At 42.0% G+C, this 18,646-nt stretch overlaps 1 protein-coding gene across 5 annotated transcripts in view; it reads right to left on the bottom strand.

Moving 5' to 3' along the window:
• Nucleotides 1–18,646, bottom strand: part of TTBK1 (tau tubulin kinase 1) — a 108,950-nt gene that overhangs the window by 45,463 nt on the left and 44,841 nt on the right. For 4 of the 5 annotated variants that reach the window (XM_032104201.1, XM_032104198.1, XM_032104199.1 and 1 more), the window contains 3 exons: nt 5,138–5,203; nt 3,572–3,664; nt 2,767–2,892 (listed from right to left, as the gene is read on the bottom strand). In XM_032104201.1, the coding sequence (XP_031960092.1) occupies nt 2,767–2,892; nt 3,572–3,664; nt 5,138–5,203 (285 nt within the window). Of the gene's footprint in view, nt 1–2,766; nt 2,893–3,571; nt 3,665–5,137; nt 5,204–9,264; nt 9,346–9,919; nt 10,148–18,646 lie in introns of those variants that run through there. The other variant, XM_032104202.1, reaches the window with a different exon arrangement.

Consider the following 18,646-nt stretch of genomic DNA (forward strand, 5'->3'; position numbering starts at 1 on the left):
ATTTTTATCTCCTTTTTTTAAAGTTACAATTATGATTATTATATTCCAATTGTTTCAAATATTAAGTCACCTTTTATCTGAGCCTGTGAGGTCTTTTTGTTTTTTGGTTTGCCTTTTTTTTGTTTGTTTGGGGTTTTATCGGTAGGTTTTTTTTTCCTGATTCTCCTCCCCATCCCACTGTGCAAGGGGTACAGTGAGTGAGCAGCTGCCTGGTACACAGTTGCCAACTGGAAATAAACCACAACACTTGGTCAGCATGAGAGAACTCAAACCAGCACTTGTTGTTCACAGAGAGTCTTTCCCAACTGCTCTGACAATATCTGGTATTGATTGAATCTAAAGGAAGAGATCCATATAGGAAACTTACCTCCCCACACTTAGGATGTGTACAAGACAGCCATTCTCTCATATAACAACAACAGATCATCTTTCCTCGAGTGAAATGCAATTCACAATGCCCTTAGCTGAGAGAATAGGATGGGTTCCCAGGCAAAGGCACTCAAATTTCTATAATCTTCCAGGAGCAAAGATCATTATTACTTTTTGGATATTCATTGCAAAAAGTATGATCTCTGAGGAGAGAAGCCAGCCTCCTCCACAAGCACACCTGAAACTATTCCTCTACCAGCTGTACTGTATGCAAGTGTAGTACAAAATATTTTCTACTACATCCTATCTGCACTTTTCCAGGGAAGAGGCATGTCTCTTGCTGTCAAATGAGTCAGAAAACCCCAAAATGCTGCTCTAACGCCCACATCCTCCTGCTGTGAAAGTGATAAGTTTGATCCTAACCTTGAACCAACACTGACAACAATCCATTAAAGAGACAGGGCTGATGTCTGAGGCCACAAGCCCAAGAAGTGCAAAACCACAGGGTAAGACATCCATCATCTGACAGCTCAAGTCTATTTTCTTCTACCATCATTTTCCTCTCCTCTGCTTAGGCAAAACTTGTGCCATCTATCCATCAGAAAATAGTGATCTCTGGTCACACTTAGCTTCCAGTTACAGCCTGGTATCTCGCTCTTGTGACTTCACCTCAGGGGCCCAGAATTGTGATAAAATTTCCACTCAGCATGACATGTGCTTAGGAGAATCTAAAATTTCAAATCCAATTCTGATTTTTAAATAAACTGTGACTTTATATATTAGTAAACACACTTTCCCAATTTCCTTTATTTCCCTGCGGGTCTGATACTGGTGACAATTTCAAATGGCCTCTGGTATAGTTTTTAATCTTTCAGAGTAATACATCCAGATAAGTCAACATAAAGACATCTCTGGAGCTGAGATGCCTGGAGAAGTTGCTGTCTGGAATCGGTCTGCAAGTCAAGCTAGAAGAATCAGTGTTAGGTGGCAAGCTGCAGATGCCAGACTTTTGTGGGGAGTTCCCTTTTGGAGGCTTCTTGCCCAAGCTGCACCTGCAAGAAACTGAAGGCAAAAAGGCAATTCACAGCTTCAGTCAAATGCCCTACTGTGAAAAAGCTGTTTGTGATTTGTACTGCCTGAATTCTGTCTGGAAACATCTTCCATTTCAGTCTCAAGGATGGCTTTCAGTACCATTAGGACACAATTATTTCAAACTGGAACAGAATATAGGAGCACGTAGGTTCAAAATGAGCTTTGGAAATCTCTAATCCAGCCATCTGCTCAAACCAGAGCTAATTAAAAGGCAGATCATATCTGTCATCCAGCCAATCCTTGGAAATCCCCAAGGATGGAAATTCCACAGCTTTTCTAAGTACCCATTTCATATATAAGAACCCACACTCTGAATTGTTCCCCCCCCTTAGATTTAGTAATGATTTCCCTTACTGCCTCTATTCTCCCCACAGCTGTCCTTGAGGCAGTGAAAGACAGCAATCAGATCCCTTCTGACTTCTCTGTTCTAGAACAAACAAATCCAGCTCCCTCTGCATCTCATCAGTCCACCTCCATCCCTCTATAGCTCTCCCTCTTAGTGCCAAATGTTATTTTTCCACTGCACTATCCAGAAAGTATTTGCCTTTTCTTTTCCTTTTAATTTTTTAAAAATCTGTGGTTGCTATGCTACAATATGAACATGGCTAAACCACAAAGGCACTGTTAGAGAGAGTTTGTTGGAACACCCTCCCACCACTTTCCCACTCATTTGATGCACTATCAACAGGAGCAAGCACTCAGATAAGACTGCAGAGATCTGCTTATAAAATGTTGTTTCCATCACTCTGTCTTTAATGTACAGGGAAAACCACTGTGATTTAAAAAAAAAGCAATAGAGAATCAAGTTGCTTCAGTTCTGTTAAGTCTGAGTTACTCACATATAGGCTGATAGCAAACACTGAATGGGAGGAAAAACCCTATGTTAGACAAGTATTAAAGAAAGAGATAATAATGGCCCAGGCCTACATGAGTCTGCAAGAAATCAAAGGGGTTGGTGTGCAATGGTGAGTTGTTGGTTTTGGGTCTTAGACCTTGGCACGCTGTGCTAAAATTCTGTCACATTTGGAGTATCTCAAAGTTTTTGTGTCTTAATGAAAGCCAAAAGTACTTTGTTGTTTGGGAAGAGCTATCTGGTGTAGAGCACAGGATTATTTTGGACAGGGTGGTGGAAGGAGATGAAGAAACTTTTGAGGTTTTGAAGAGTTGTACAGTCCAGCCTCTTTCTCCTGGTCCTAGGAAAAGTATTCCTCAGCCAGATATAAACACATTCATGGAAATGTTTAAAAATCTAAATGCCAATCTAGAGTGCCATGCGTCACACTGGTAACAAAGAAAGGCTCCCACCTGATAGTCTGGCTTGGTGAAGTAGTCTAGGCTTGCAATGTGATCCAGGAAAAGGTGGAACTCTGAAGGCATGTGTTTTAGCAGCATTCGGTGTTCATACTTTTCTTTTATCATGCCAACCTGCTCCTGGAAAAAAACCAAACAAAAAAATATCTCAGAGCCAAGAATCTCTTCCATAGCTTTACATTTTTAAACATTTATCATTCCTGGAACACAGACTCTTTCTAGACCCAGCACAGTGTCTACACACTTCTCCTGTCTGCTGTCCAAAGCACAAGGAGGTTGAGCACTGCAGGCAGAGGTCAAAGGGGAATCTTGAGTCAGAAGCTTTCTGCACAGGTGACCTACTTCTTTCCAGGGATTTTATTCTTTAGCACAAAGTATTTCCAAGACAACATGAACACTTAGCTTTATTCTGTTTAACTTTCTAATTTCAAATCCCATTTGGCTTGTTTGGCACAGCAAGGCATTATCCTGCTGTCTTTCTAAAGGCTCTTTTTATTCGTCAAAAGGACAGCTTTCCACTTGTATTGTTTGCTTTGCATGAACAAAGCAAAAACCACTTGTTCAAATATGACTAACAATGTGCATAAAAAAAAGTCTAATTACTCCTAATAATAGGAAGCCCACCCTGTGTATCAGAACACACAAAAGTAGCTTAGCATCTTGCAGCAAGATCTGATGAAAAGGAGACTCTGGCTTTACTCCAGAAAAAAAGCCGCACTGAACTGCAGGAGGAATAATAAAGAGTCATAATAATTAAAACGTAGCACCCTCTCTTAAGCACAGACACCAGGTTTCCTACCTTATCTTTGATCTTTCTCCATGGAAGCTGACCAACAGCAAACTCCACCAACATGTAAAAGAGGGACCACAGATCATCGTGTCTACCCATCTCCTGGAGAAGAGAGAGACCAAGACTGAGGAGCAAAGTTCCACACTTCTCAGGGATCCAGGTGTACTCTCCAGATGAGCTACCTCATTTTAAAGGGCAGGAAGAGAAGTCATACTTCCCATTCAACGATTAAAGAAGTCAAATTAAAGGCTAAAGATGCATATTTATTAATGGGAAGCAGAGTAACCTAGATTAAGAAAAATCCCCAAACTGTATGTAGAACATATTTTTTATTAATATCTTTAAGCCTAAATAGCATTTGTACTCTTTTGCAAAAGACTCACCATCATGCACCACAACAATTTACAGATTTATAACATTTCCACATACAACTCTCCTCCTGGGCTAGTGAATGGGAAATTGAAAAACAGGGATAAAGGCTGAAATCGTCAAAGCACACAAATTCATTTTTGGTGCTCAACTTGCAATGGTTAGGATATGATTTCTCAAAATAGCCTGCATTATACAGCAATTTTTGTGCCTAAATATATATTCAGCTGATGCCAGCTACAGCTGGGCCTACTCAGCTCTTGCAAAAATTATACCTCAGGTTTCTTTGTGTCTCCCAAGAAACAGAAAGAACTCATGATGGCATTCAGCTGCCCTCCCCACATCACACTTTCCACCTTTTGTAGACAAAAATTTCCTCCTTTCCTAAAAAAACCTGACATTTCTCCATGTAGGTAATCCTACAATCTCATTCCAAGCAAGGCCAGAAACCTGGAGGTAATGCAGGAGGGCTCATAGTTTCCATCTGCCAGGCACTTAGCAGCAGAAACACAGAACTTAGAACCACAGAAGATGCTGAGTTGGAAGGGATCCATCAGGATCATTGACTCCAACTCCTGGCCCAGTGCAGGGCACCCCAAGAATCATACCCTCTGCCTGAGAGTATTGTCCAAACTTACTGTTTACTGTCTGCAAAGGAACACTACTGAAATAGGACAGAGGAGTGTTTTGAAAAGAATGTTAGATGAGCCTTCTAGAAGCATTTATAATGAAACAGGCCAGACACCATGTAAATCATGGCTCTTTTCAGGAAAAATAACCCTAGCTTTCACTAGGTGGCTCTTCACCTGATGACATGATGGTAATATTAAAAATTACAGATGAAGAATGGATTTGGGGACTTGGCACTTGGTAATTCCTGGCCAAGTTCTGCTAGAAACTATCAGCAAGCAGCCTGGCAGTTAGCCAGATTTCCCCTTCAGTATGGTTTACTTTTGCCCTTAAAAAGTGTCTGGTAATGTAATAATTACAATTTTAAAGTCTGCTCACTAGAGAGGACCCAGTAACTGAAGCATAATTTTGATTTTACAGTCGACAGCCTTAACTACCTAATGGAAATCTTCTGATATACTAAACTTCTGTAGATAACAAACCAGAACTCACACCTCTTGCCCCTTTGCTCCTGAAAACAGATTTCTGAGGGGGAATTATCTTACTCATAACTCCTTATAACCCCAAAAGACTCACCCTGTTTTTGTGTGCATTCACGGAGGCATAGCGGACGGTTCCTCGGAAACCAGCAACATTACGAGGCTGGAGGGAGACAAGAGAAGCATCTCAGAAACAGAGCAGATGACTGAATCCCCTGTGCAGCCATCTCCTGAGAACTTCTTGTCTAAACTGCTATTTTGTATGCACCCAGGGGATACAAGGCTCTTACTACTTCCTCGTGCTCTAGCAGCTAAACAGAGAGTGTTCTCCGATTCTGCATTTCTAGGAAAGCTCACACTACAGAGAAGGCAAGGTGGTTACAGTGCTGTGTTAGAACAGTAACAGTCCAGGCATAGAGATAAGAACATTAACCAGGATCAGATTTTCCTTTTTAAACTCCAGGTCAAGGGAAAAGCTAGTAAAGAAGTGCAAATGCAAAACCGAGTCATGAGTAACATGAGCTAAGCAAAGCCTGAAGGTGGCCTGTTCAGGATGGAAACAGGGATCACCTACTCTGACAGATGACCACACACATTTGCTGACACTGCTGGTCAGCATCAAAAAATTAGGAATCTCTGACTTCCAGAATTCTTGCTTTTTTTCCAGATTCTTCCCAGTATATCCTATCTTTATTTTCTCTTTTTCATGTCCTTGGGAAGTAAAGGCTTGATATAGTGGCTGTGGAAAGGCAGTCCTCCTGTGACTTATTTGTCCCATGTGGGGACTTTCTCTGCTTTGGGGGCTGAGCAACTGTTCCAACTCTTTCTACTGCTGCCTCCACAAGAACATTAGACCATGTGAGTTCACTTAATGCAGATGTCATTGTTCTGAAAAACTTGCATTTAAATAATGACATCCACCAAATTCTCTTAGCTGAACTAGAAGCACCAGAGTTAACGAGACTTAACAGCAGTACTTTCAAAATTCTTGTGGTAAACCAGGTTCAGGCCCAGACTTCTTGCATCATAAGGCTAACCTTGGGTAAAGAACTAAACATACTCAAAATTAAGATCCTACTCCAGCAGAAAACCAGGCACATTAATAACAAGTTAATCAAGTAACTTGTCCCACAGAGGTCAGTGGATTCAGGTTTGTTCTTTCAGGTGTGCCTGTGCCTTCAGAACTAGACCTAAAATTCTGTACTTTTATTCTAGGGCACTCTTCTGTCACTTAATATGTACAATTCAGTTGCTTCATTTTGGGTACACGGAAGTTGCTCTGAATTTCGATATTCTCAGAAAGAATAAAATTTCAAATTTTTTTTAACAAGTTCACCAACACCATGTAACATACCACACCTGCATGGTGTACAATGCAGCTCTTAAGTCACAATGACTCTAAGCAAAAAAAAAGCTGCAAGTCTATCTTACAACTCTTGTATGCTAATCAAATACTCCCCAAAGAGAACCCACATGCACATCCCATGCACTTAATGAAGCATTTAATCTTGCAGTGCACCAACTTGAGCTATAAGAGACTTATTTAGCAGCAGGTAATAGTAGAGATACTATACTTATCATCCTGTACCTCGTAGTTCTCAGAACTATGCAATTCAGGATTTCCACTGACAAAGAACTGCAAAATATTTTCCAGAATTCCAGAGAATTCACTGATGTGAGTTCCTGAAAAGCAGAGTACTGGCCACTGGAATACAGCCATCACCATAAATTGGCTCTACACACTCAAAAGCAAGAGAACATTCCTTTTTTCCATTATGAATGGATGACAGTGTGTTTGGATACTTTTCATGAGCCATAAGGGTGTATTGTGAGCAATTCTAACATGTAACCTGTAATGTTTTCAGAACAAAAATTATTCAATTTTTGCAGTCCGTGCAAGTACTGAACCAAGTACCACGTGTGCTGGCTTCAGTATGTCAGCAATGTCTCTAAAAATTGTTTTAGATCAATACTTACTATTTCTAGCAGACAGGCTATCTGTGCAGTCTTTTATTAGATCTGTTCTGAAACCAAGCTGAAGCCAGGCAGCTTGCAAGTGTATTCCCCTCCTCTCTCAGAAGCAAAGCAAAAGCCCAGCTTTTGGTGCAGGCCTTTAGCACGCATCTGTCCCACAGCCAACATGACCGGCTGCTCCCGAGCAGTCCCACACCTGAACCCAGAGGATTGTCCCTCCACCCCTCTCTCATGTGGGACCTCAGGGAAGGGAGAACACTGCAACTGAGCACGACTTTGCAATTGCTTTGACAGGACCTTTAGTGTCCTTTGAACAAAACAGGCAGATGCTAACTGTGTAACACTGTCTTTTGCTCATAAAGGTTGCACCTCTTTTAACCATATTTGCCTGGCCTGCCAGTCACAAGGAATTGGTCACTGCAATCAAGTATTTTCTAGGCTGTGGAGATACCTTGTTTTCCATCCAAACAAACAGCTCCTCCCTGAGCATTTGTTGTCACACATGCTGCATACCCAACTATTATTGACTTTTCTTCTGAATTCATAAACATTAGTTTTCCAGATGATTTCTTTACACACTTCATTTCTTCCAGTTAATAAACTTCATCCCACCACTGCACTGGTGAGCAGTGGAAAAGAGCCTGGATAAAGCATCCTTGTTGTCCAGACCAATCCACAATTGACACGTAATTGAAATTGCGACAGTTAGGAGCTTCAGACTGTGGAATCATATATAATCCAACTGATTTGAACACCCAAAATTATGAATATATAATAAGCTAGCAAGTTGAAATACAATTTTAAACCACAGACGTTTTTTAAATTTTTTTACACATCAGTATTTCTATAAAAAAATGTTATAAAGTGTATCTCTTCTTTCATTGATATTGTGTCTACCACAAAGCTAAAGTACTTCATTACACAGCACTGCATTGTGTTAGAAGCTTGGTTTAAAATGAGTTTCAGCTTGGGAGACTGTCTTAGATCACTACCACAGAGCAAAACCTACACTCTGTGCTCCTTTCACTGCATTAGCAATGTAGACTACCTCACACACAGAGACAGAACTAGGTAACAAAATCCCGTATGAAGTGGATGCATTTTCCAAACTGCATTCTTTTACACCCATCATTCTCCAGGTCAAACACTCATTTGTATTTCAAGTGCCAGCAGTGTCTCCCTCATGAGTCACACGAAGTCTGTCTTTCCTGCACACTCCCTTTTTATTTGAGGAGTGCTCATATTTCCTCATTAATTTGAATCCCTGCTCCTCACACCATGTTCACTCATAGAGATTAAAATTAATCCTTTTGCCTGACTGGCAAAAGGAAACTGGATATTTTGAATGTCCCAGTTTGCAGCTGCCTTCCTAAAAACTTGTATTTGGATGCCAGTACTTTGATCCTGCTGTTTCTTGTGACTGTGCTATTCTCATGACCATGACCATTGGTTCCTCCCCAGCTTTCTGGAAGCCTGTGCAGACACCTCATGAGATGCACCACCTTTGCCCCTGGCAGGCCAGCTGTCATCTAGGACCATTAACCCATCTCTCCTGGAATAAGGAAAAGGATTTTCAGCAGTATGAATGTAAAAAAAAAAAAGTTAGCACGGATCGAAGAAAAGGTGGTAACAGGAGAGAGAAAATGCCACAGATCAAGGAAAGAATTTGGAGATATATCTTGGATAGAAATGGCTTGTTGGAAAGGTTGTGATAAGAAGGAAAAGTGAAAGAAAGCTTTAACTGAACTAAAAGGAAGTATCTCTGTGACCTCCAGGAAGCTTCTGCTTCTTCAGACAGGCTCGTGAGGGAGATGCAGGGATATGTATCTTCACCTTTTCTGGTGGGGACAATATCCACACCTCTTACGTGCATTTTGACTTTTTAATTTAAACAGCAACATTTTGTAGAATCATTAATGACTGCATCATATTTTATACCCATGGAGAGTCAGAAATGAATAGAGGAAGCTGGAGACAGAAATGTAAGATGAGAAAACTTCCCTCCCCTTGCCTCTGAAACCACAGAATTGACAAAATCACTCTGGCACCACCCGAGTATCTGCCAGCCCCTCAGGCAGAATCCCAAGTGTTCTAGGCCTTTGCATCGCATTTAGGTAGCTGTCACGATCCTGCTGAAAAACAAACATATCATGAGGGGAAAAAAGAAAACCTGGTGTAATTTGGACTTCTATATATAACAAAAGCACAAACCAAAATGAAAACCCAGAAGCATGGTGATGGCTCACTCACAACTCATAGCAGAGATGGTTACGAGCAGCGGATGGGAAGCCAACGCATCAAACACAGCCTCAAAAGAAGAGCCCAAAAGAACTGTAAAACAGAGAGAAACCCAAAGAAAAACATGATAAAAAAAACAACAAAATGAGAAAAAAATTAAACAGAAATGAATTAAAAAACATTCAATATTGTATCCCAACAGAAACCTGTGTCTTGTTTAGCTGTTGCCATCTCCCATCACCCTTCCCAGGGCTGCTGGCCCGTCCTGTGCTGAGTTTCATTTAGACACGAAGGACATGAAGTGTTGCGTGACAAATCTGCGTGGTTTGTGAGTGCTCTGTAAGTGGTGAGAGGGGGCCCTCTAGGGAGAACCTTCCCCTGCCTGCATCTCACACCTAATAAGTGGAAAAACAAAGCTGAGAGCAGCCATGCAGACAGCCTTACCACAGGTCAGTTGTACACTTCTACTGTGACTTTCCTTCCTACAATTATCTGATGTATACATCTCCCTTCTTCCCCTAAATAAACTGATCCAATAACCTGCAAGGGGATTTGCTCTCTCATCTCTTGCCCTTTTCATCCAGAGCAAGTTCTAACATCAGCATGTAAGTTCCTAAAAATCAACAGCAATGTCCCCTTTCCTATTTGAATTGTTATGGTTTCTCACCCAAAATATTTGTGTTTTTTCTGCAACCACCACCTTCCATTCTCACAATCAATCTCCATACAAACAGTGGCTTGCCAACTTTACAGGTTTTACAGCTGCCAGCTTCAGGCATGTTCCCCTTCCCTGGTGACTGCTGCAGTGCTCCACTGCCTGTGGGGGGATGCAGAATGGTGGTTTGGGAGAGAGCAGGATGAAACTCAATGCTGCTTTTAGGCCACATAAGCAGTCATGTTATCTGTGAATGGCAAAGTAGAGAAATCTGAGGGACATCCTCATCAGAGGCAAGAACTAATATTATATTATATAACCTTAAAAGTCAATTCAGTGACCTGAGGAAAGACCCTGACTGAGAGATACTTATTCCAACAGAAATCAAATAATCAAAAACAATCCACACAATGGAGTTTCTTATTTGAGTCTTACTGTTCCCCTTTCCTAAAAATGTGCAAATCCTAAGAATTCCATAAATTTTGCATGAAATTTAGTTCTGAGGAAGCTATTTAAGTCTCCTGCTATTCTTTCCAAAACAAAAGACATAAAGCAGTTGAGTTAAAACGCCATCGCTCCTACTTTACTTTAGGAGAGTTCAAAACTTCCAATGAATTTTAACATAATTAAAGACCACGATAATTCTGTCTTTCTAAACAGCATGCACCAACCATCTCATCACATGATTCCTGCACCTGAACTTGTGCTGAAGATGAGAGTGCCTTTCTCACAGTAGAAACAGGGCTAAGAATGAGCTTTTTTTTTAAGTCAAAAGCTTATTTCAGTTGTAATCCTATTATTCAGTTATCACGATTTTTAACAAGAGGACTTTGGCCTCAGAGCTGCACTTGTTTCTTACATGCGAGGTCCCATAAGGCAACAAGCAGCACAGAATATCCCCACAGAAAGAATGGGGAGTGCTAAGTAAGAAAGATAAGTTTTTAATCTGCTGTAACACAGCAGGGGAACTACTGAAATGGACATGTTTTGGAGTCACATCTCCTTTGGGATTTAGAGCTCAAAATGCTTTCCTGGAGCCAGATGGACACGATGGTTCTTTTCTATCAAAAGGAAGAAGACAAAAGGCAGTTTTGGCAATCACTGAGATGCAGCACACTGAAGTTCAAACTTCCCCACCCTCTGAACAGACATGAAAGCCACACCTCCCTCCTTCCAGAGTACACTCTCATCCCTAAACCACAGGGTGTTTTGAGATGCAAGTTTAAGAACACACAGGTTGGAAAGGATACCTTTTGCACAGAAGATATGAATAATTATTACCAAGAGGGAGGAAGTGTATGACCTGGCAGAAAATGCACTTACCTGACTGAAGATTTGACCTGCAATCCAACTCGAATCCAACATTCACTTGCCTAGGGAGCAAAGCCTCTGTTCCCTCATCACTGGCCACAGTAAGAGCTTTATATTCCTCCCTTTGTTTTCCAGTGGGAAGAATAATCAGAGCTTCAAGTGGAATAGCAATGACCAGAAGGAATGACACATTCAGATGTAATGTATACCCCCCTGCAGCTTGGTAGTAAAAGCACTCAGAGATGGAAAATGGGATCTCAGTCCCCTGCAGGTATACATAAAATTTGAGCCCGAGTTGTCTTTCCTTTTCCCTCACCCCTCTAACAGCTGCTGTGTAAAATAAAACCAACAACAACCTGAGCAGATGACCTGAGGCAACCCTCATTGACTCTGGGGCTTCCAGGTGAGGAAAGCAAAGAAACAGCAACATGTAGCAAGATACCAGATTCCCTGCTTGCTAAGAGAGTTTCAAATCCATCACCTAGTCTGCTTTCCATACATTTAATTTCAAGAGCATGGGATTTCTGCAACTGTGATGTTTTAAACCAGAACATAATCTCCCTTCTCAAGTTCAAATTTGCTACTCCAAAAATGAAAGTAACAATGAGAACCTTAACGTAATTTTCATGATGATTTGTTTTATAACTAACCCATTCCCAGAGAAATTGCACTTCTATTGTATATTAAATGTGCAGTATTTTTAAGACCTAGGTCCATTCTTCTTCCTTTTCCTCATGTCTGAACAAACATGACTATGCTGTGTTTTCAGCCTTTCCTGTGACTACTTTTTTACAATACAAAGGTTGAGACAAAAATTATGTTCCCTCCCAAGCTAATATAGTAATACAGCTCCACAAATCTGTTATTCTACTCCAAAATGTTAATTCCTTATGTAATACTACAGATTTACAAGTATTTCAAATACAAAGCAAGTATAAGGCTACTGGGCTTCTATGTTTGTATATTTGGGGTATTAGGATGTAGAAGTTCCTATCCTCTGTGTTATTTTACAGCTCATTTTTCAGTGGGGGAAAAACTACTCAGTAGAAAACCACATCATCATCTCCTCTTCTAATAGCTTGCTCACTGCAGCGAAGTTTATTTTTAATGCTATGCCCAGACATTTGGAAAATAAATACCTTTTTCTCAATTGGCTGACACATTTCTTAAGCCTTCCTCACGCTCTTCCGCATAGGCTGTGCACTGTCCTGCCTACACCATCGTCCCTGTGCCCACTGACTCCCAGAGCCGCCCTCGTGCATGTGCAGTCTCTCCAGCAAGGCACTGCAAACTACTGCAGTGCAGTCTGAGCCACAAGGAGATCAAGATCTAATCAATGAGCTGCAGCTGACTAAGCTAAAATAAAATGCTTGCTGAGCAGAACAGTCCCCTGTCATATCCTGCAATAAGGCTTCAGGAAAACATAGCCTCTATTTTCAAATAAATAATTAAGATCAAGCTGCTAAACCCTTGAACACTTTCAATTAATATTTGTGGAGCCACAGGGAATATGATTCTGAAGTCAAGGTGCCCCAGACAAAGACACAATGCTTTCTGTACTGCATGTGACAAAACTGGCAGAGCTGAGCAACGATCAAGGAGCTCTTGTCCAAAACCTGACCTACATTAGCACAGAAGACCTTCATGACTCAGAACACCTCCATTACATAAGCATATGTTGTTCATCATCTGCATAATAATGTTTATGTTCATTTCCCCCTTCAAGTTCAAATTTTCTTCTCAGCCTTAGCTCTCCACATCAAACACATTCTGCTAGTCCAGCTCTCTGCTATAAAAATTAATGCAAGATGAAAAATTTGACCTGTGCACAAGCTAAAGAAGAAATTCTACATATTTAAAAAACCAAAAATTTTTCAGTTCATTCCCTAGTTGCTTAAGTTCTGTTGTCTTAAGATGTGCACTGACACTGACTGCTGATACTGCTGCATGGCAAAGGTGGGTTGTACAACCAGGATGTCACAGTGAATAAACCTGCTCACGTCTCTATCTGAACCACAGCAGAAGGTTGCAGCTAGGGGAAATAACAGTTAAAACCCTAAAAAGGATCATTGCATCCTGTAATATCAAATTTGTTACAAAAGGCCTTGGGATTCTCCACAAAATGGACTTTTTGGGTGGGAGGGAATAAGGGAAGGGGAGGAAATTGGGAACAAAAAACTGGACTTAGTTCTCAGAAGAGTATCCACCAAAACTGCAAGCACTTATTAATGGGCATTTTACAGACTTTAATAAAATTCCTTTCATTCATCTTGTGCATGTTACAGTCACAATCTTTTCAGTCCCTCAAACACGAGTTTGTCATTACTGCCTTCTGAATACTGCTTAGATCTGCAACACCTTTGAAACTGGATGGGTGGTATCTTATGCATCATCAACTGTTATCTCACCTAGATTTGTACAAAGGCACTAAAAAGGTGGTGTAGTTTTCATCGTCCTATTCCATACGGACCATAACAATTGCATTACTGGCTCTCTTCATCTCTGGCAACTTGTCTCCAGTCCCAAAGAAGATGCTTCTGGATATCCTACAGGTAGGTCACAGAGGGGTGGGCAGATGCATTCTGTTTCATCTGGCATGTGCAGTACTCATTTTTAAAAGGCATAATGTTGGTTTAGACCCCACACACCAGAAGGAAAATTTGACACTCTCCTAAAGAACAAAATCAGCAGAAATGTAACTAGCTGGGCTAGCTACCTTTCTAATTAGGAAAAGTCTAGACAGCTTTTCTAAAGAAAAGTAGCATATCACCAACAGTGTTCTCTGCAGCATTTGTGCATACAGGCAAGGGCAAGCCAGTCCATACAGTACAGCTGAGTTTTCAAAAACATAAGCCCCTCAGAAGGTCCACACTACAAGAAATTGCACTGCAAAATACGTTGCTCTCGCGTTTGAGTTGTGCCAGCTATAGTTGCCCTTTAAAAAGGCAATAAACAAGGAGTTTTGAAATCAGCCAAATTCAGAACATGATTTCCTTTATACCAAAGGTTAACTGCGAGGTTCGTTCTTGATGTTTAACAAAAACTTTGGCATGAAAAGCATGAAAATTTTGATTTAATTTTTCCTGCTCTTTATGGCATTTATAAGCAGCACAGTAAACTGCTAACTAACAGAGCTGTAGCAGCTGTGACAGCACTTAACAAAGCAAGGGTGTGAGGGAGCCCAGAAACTTCACTCAGGACCGTGTGGGTCTCACTGGACCTGCAGTAATGGTGGTGATGGGCCACAGGGCCTGGTTCCCCACATGAACAAGAGATCTACAGAATCTTCACAGAGCCTCTGGAAGGGAAAATCAAGAACCCTGCAATGCAAGGAAAAAAGGACGCTAGCAGTTAGCGCTCAAAGGAGTAACAGATGGATATTCCCAAGAGAAGGGAAAGCTGGCAGCAGAAGGGAGGCTCCTGCCCCACATGCAGATCTGCAGGTGCAGAATAGATTAAGTATCCTAGGAACTGGTGAGGAGGAACAAAACCTTGCCAGGGGAGCTATGTGAGCCTGAATCAAATGCCCATACAGGGAAGCAAAGGTGACTGATGATCACTGAAGATTCCTTCCTGCAGGAAATAGAAGTCCCCATCTACTGACCTAATTCAACGTCTCAAGAGCTTTGTGGCTTGTTGGGAGCCTGGATATGGGATAATAAGGACAAATTGCCAAGTTTGTGTGGCCATCTGACTATTAACACTTGCAGCTACTTCACGGGAACACCAAAAGCACCTGGTTTTCAAGCAGCGACCTTGAGTATTCTAAGAGTGACTACAGACCTCGAGGCATGGGGATCTGCAGGTTTTCCTCCTAAATCCTGCTGGGGAGTGGGAGAAGCTTAGGTAGCAGAAGATGCATTGTGCAAGTCAACACCAAGCTGTCAAAGACAGGGCTTTGGCTTCTATGACCACCGGTCCCTCTTTGAGGAAAAAAAAACTGTTGGCACAAGAAGGGACCCATTTGACACAGTAGCAAGAGCATCTCTGCCAAGACTTTGCATCTCATCAAATGGCCCACCTCAAGTGCCTGTCCAAAACCACCAACACATGTGTAACAAACAGCAGCGGTTAGTGCTCTATGTGCCACTGCAAATCTATGATCTCACTGGGATTGTAGAGACTTGGTGGGACTGCTTGCATGGCTTGAGCGCTGCAATGAACAGCAAAAAAGGACTGGGAAGGCAAGCAGGTGCATTTTCACAGGAGTGGATTGAATGTACGAAGCTTTCCTTGGAGCAGGGGATGGGACAGTCACCACTGATGGGTAAGTGACCATTACGGGTAGCGTAATTAGTTGTAGGCACCTGTTACAGACTGCCTGACCAAGAATTAAAAATAGATGAAACATTCTTTACAAAACTGAAGGAAGCCTTGCAATTGCAAGCCCTGGGAGGCTTGAATTACTCCTATATCTACTGCTCCTGCACCTGTATGTTGCAGAGACAATACAGCAGGGTGAAGCAATCCAGGAGTTTTTTGGTGAACATTGAGCAGAACCAAAAAAACAAGAAATGGAGGTTTGTAGTCATAACAGAAGGACAACACTGAAGAAAAGCAGTTTCCTGGGGGACCTAGTGGACAACAAGCTGTCCACGGGCCAGCAGTGTCCTGGGGGACAAGAAGGCCAATGGTATCCTGGGCTGCATTAGGAAGAGCATTGCCAGCCGGTTGAAGGAGGTGATCCTGCCCCTCTACCCAGCCCTGGTGAGGCACATCTGGAGTGCTGTGTCCAGTTCTGGGCTCCTCAGGACAAGAGAGACAAGGAGCTCCTGGAGAGGGTCCAGCAGAGGGTGGCAAACGATGAAGGGACTGGAGCCCCTCCCTTCTGAGGAAAGGCTGAGGGAGCTGGGCCTGTTCAGGCTGGAGAAGAGACACTGAGAGGGAACCTCATCCATGTGTGTCAGTGTCTGCAGGGAGGGCTCAGAGGATGGACCAGGCTCTGCTCGGCGGTGCCGGGCAATGGGACAAGAGGCAGCGGGCAGGAACTGAGGCACAGGAAGTTCCACCTGACCATGAGGAAGAGGTTCCTCACTGAGCAGTGCCCGAGCACTGGGACAGATTGCCCAGAGAGGCTGTAGAGCCTCCCTCACTGGAGATGTTCAAGAACCATCTGGATGCAATCCTGGGCCATGTGCTCTGGGATGACTCTGCTTGAGCAGGAAGGCTGGATCAGATGCCCCACTGTGGTCCCTTTCAACTTTACCCACTCTGAATCTGTGCGTGATTCTTCTCTCCATGATCAGATCACGCACCCAAAGTTTGGAAGTCTCAGGTTCAAAAACTTCCTCTCCTACAGAAGTTCCTGCATTCTCACTTGATAGCAGAATACCACAAACACCATATATTTAAGCCACAGGTGGAATGTAAGCAGGCATATTGAAATCCCTCTCATTTAAGCTTTACACCTGTGCACAAAATTAAGATATATTCCATAGAGGGATGTTGGGAGACTCAGAGCACTGGAGAAGGCCCTGTTTACTGTGACTGAGTAATTTTTCCACTGTCTTTTTGTCAGAAAACGTAAGTCTTGAGCACCAAAAAATGTTACTAAGCTTAATGAACCAGGGATACTTTGTGAATTTATCACTGACAGTGCACCCTTGAGAAATGGAAAACTTCAGGTCAAACATACCTTTGTGAATACAGATGACAGATCTTAACCACAATTTGCCACCTTTTAAACAGGAGAGAGTGTGGCTTAGAGAGGCAGGGAGGAGCATCAGAAATCAGCATCGCCTCTAGCAGTTCTGGCAAGCTGCCTGTCAGTTCCTTGCTCAGGAACTTGTCCTTGCAAGTGTTTGAAAACAAAACACACTGAAAAAATTATTTTTTGTCCACTAGCAGTCTATCCTGTTTTTCATAATGGCCAGAGTCCCCCTTGCTAGCCAGGATGTTGGCTGTGATCCAAATGCCAGAAATGCTGCTGGTAGCCAAAGAGCCTTTAGCCAGGCCCTAAGGAGCTCCCAGCACACCACGGACACCACATGGCTACAGGACCAATGCACATCTGCTCTGCCTGTCCAAAGGAGCAACTATCAAAGACTGACTTCTACAACCTGCAAAGAAATATCAAATAACGAGACTGTGGAGCACAACTGAGCTTCCCTGATTGCCAACAGAGGGGAAAAAAATTTGCTAATGCTTCCTTACACACCTTCTGGCCCCAACCATCTTCTGTCTTTACAGAGCAATGTAAGTTCCTACAGACTGTTACCCAGCAGACTTTGTAACATGTGGCAATGGGCAAGCAGTAGAGGGGTGACAGCATTCCTATGAAAGCAAATCCATATCACAACAGCTTTTCTCCAAGGACTAGCATTTGTGCTAATATTAGCATCCCACATAAGGGAGATCAGTTTTGTTTTCCTCGAAGCACAGGATAAATTCAGATTCAGAAAAAATCTGGATTCAGTTACATCAAGTGGACCATAACCTTACAAATGCTGAGCTATCAAGTTAAACTGTCAAGTAGCCATCCTCCATACAGACATGGAAACCAAACCCATAACACTCATCAAAGGCTCAGCAGAGTAACCTCTCCCTAGGAAAAAGCTGCTGGGATAGCCCTTAAAAGGAGGCCTGGGAAGCCAGAGTGGTGACAGCTGAGGATGGAGAAAACTAATGCTTAATGAAGATTATGCAGAGTAGAAATGATCCCCCCTCAAAGTTTTAATCAATCTCTAGAAAATTAGAGGCAAGCGGTAAGTTAAAAAAAAACCAAAAACCCAACAAATCCACAGCATCCTAAACACCTGGCTCATTATCTGTATTACTAGAAAGTCATTCAGAGTCTTTCTGAAATGGTGATAAATAAGATTGAAGCTCTGAATTTCAGAGGATATGAAAACAACTAATACTTTTATGGTATTATTCATAAAGTATGACAATGCTTCTGAAACTGTAGGAAACTGCAGAGAACCTACGTGAGCAGAAAACTTCCATTAAAAAACTGAATATGACTGAAAGCAAAATCCAGACATGCTTCCAAAAAAGAGAGTGAGCCCCTTCCCTCACCTATCTTGTGTATTGTACCTCAGAACCAAACCACAGAAATACTAGGCTCAGGATGATTATGTTATAAATGTATTCTTCATGGATAAATGAATGGAAAGAGAATGGAGAGAAAAGAATTCACCTTATTGGCTTGAAATAATCTCTTTGGTGAAATAAGTGATAAAGTTCTTATTTAAAAAAAACCAAACACAAAACCACCACAAAATTTCTCATTTCTCTTGCCTTCATACCACCCTACACCTCCATCTCCTTCCTAATCCTCAGTGCATTACTTGGGCAGCAATCACACTGTGCTTCTCCAGACAAATGCCTCGGTCTGATAAGTGGGACTCAAAGTGGTATCAGGCAGCAGGGACACAAAAGGACCAAACAGCCCAGTGACTACTGCATAATGTTAAAAGGCATTGAAGT

The sequence above is a fragment of the Corvus moneduloides genome, chromosome 3 (genome assembly GCF_009650955.1).
Source record: "Corvus moneduloides isolate bCorMon1 chromosome 3, bCorMon1.pri, whole genome shotgun sequence".
Classification (NCBI taxonomy): domain Eukaryota; kingdom Metazoa; phylum Chordata; class Aves; order Passeriformes; family Corvidae; genus Corvus; species Corvus moneduloides.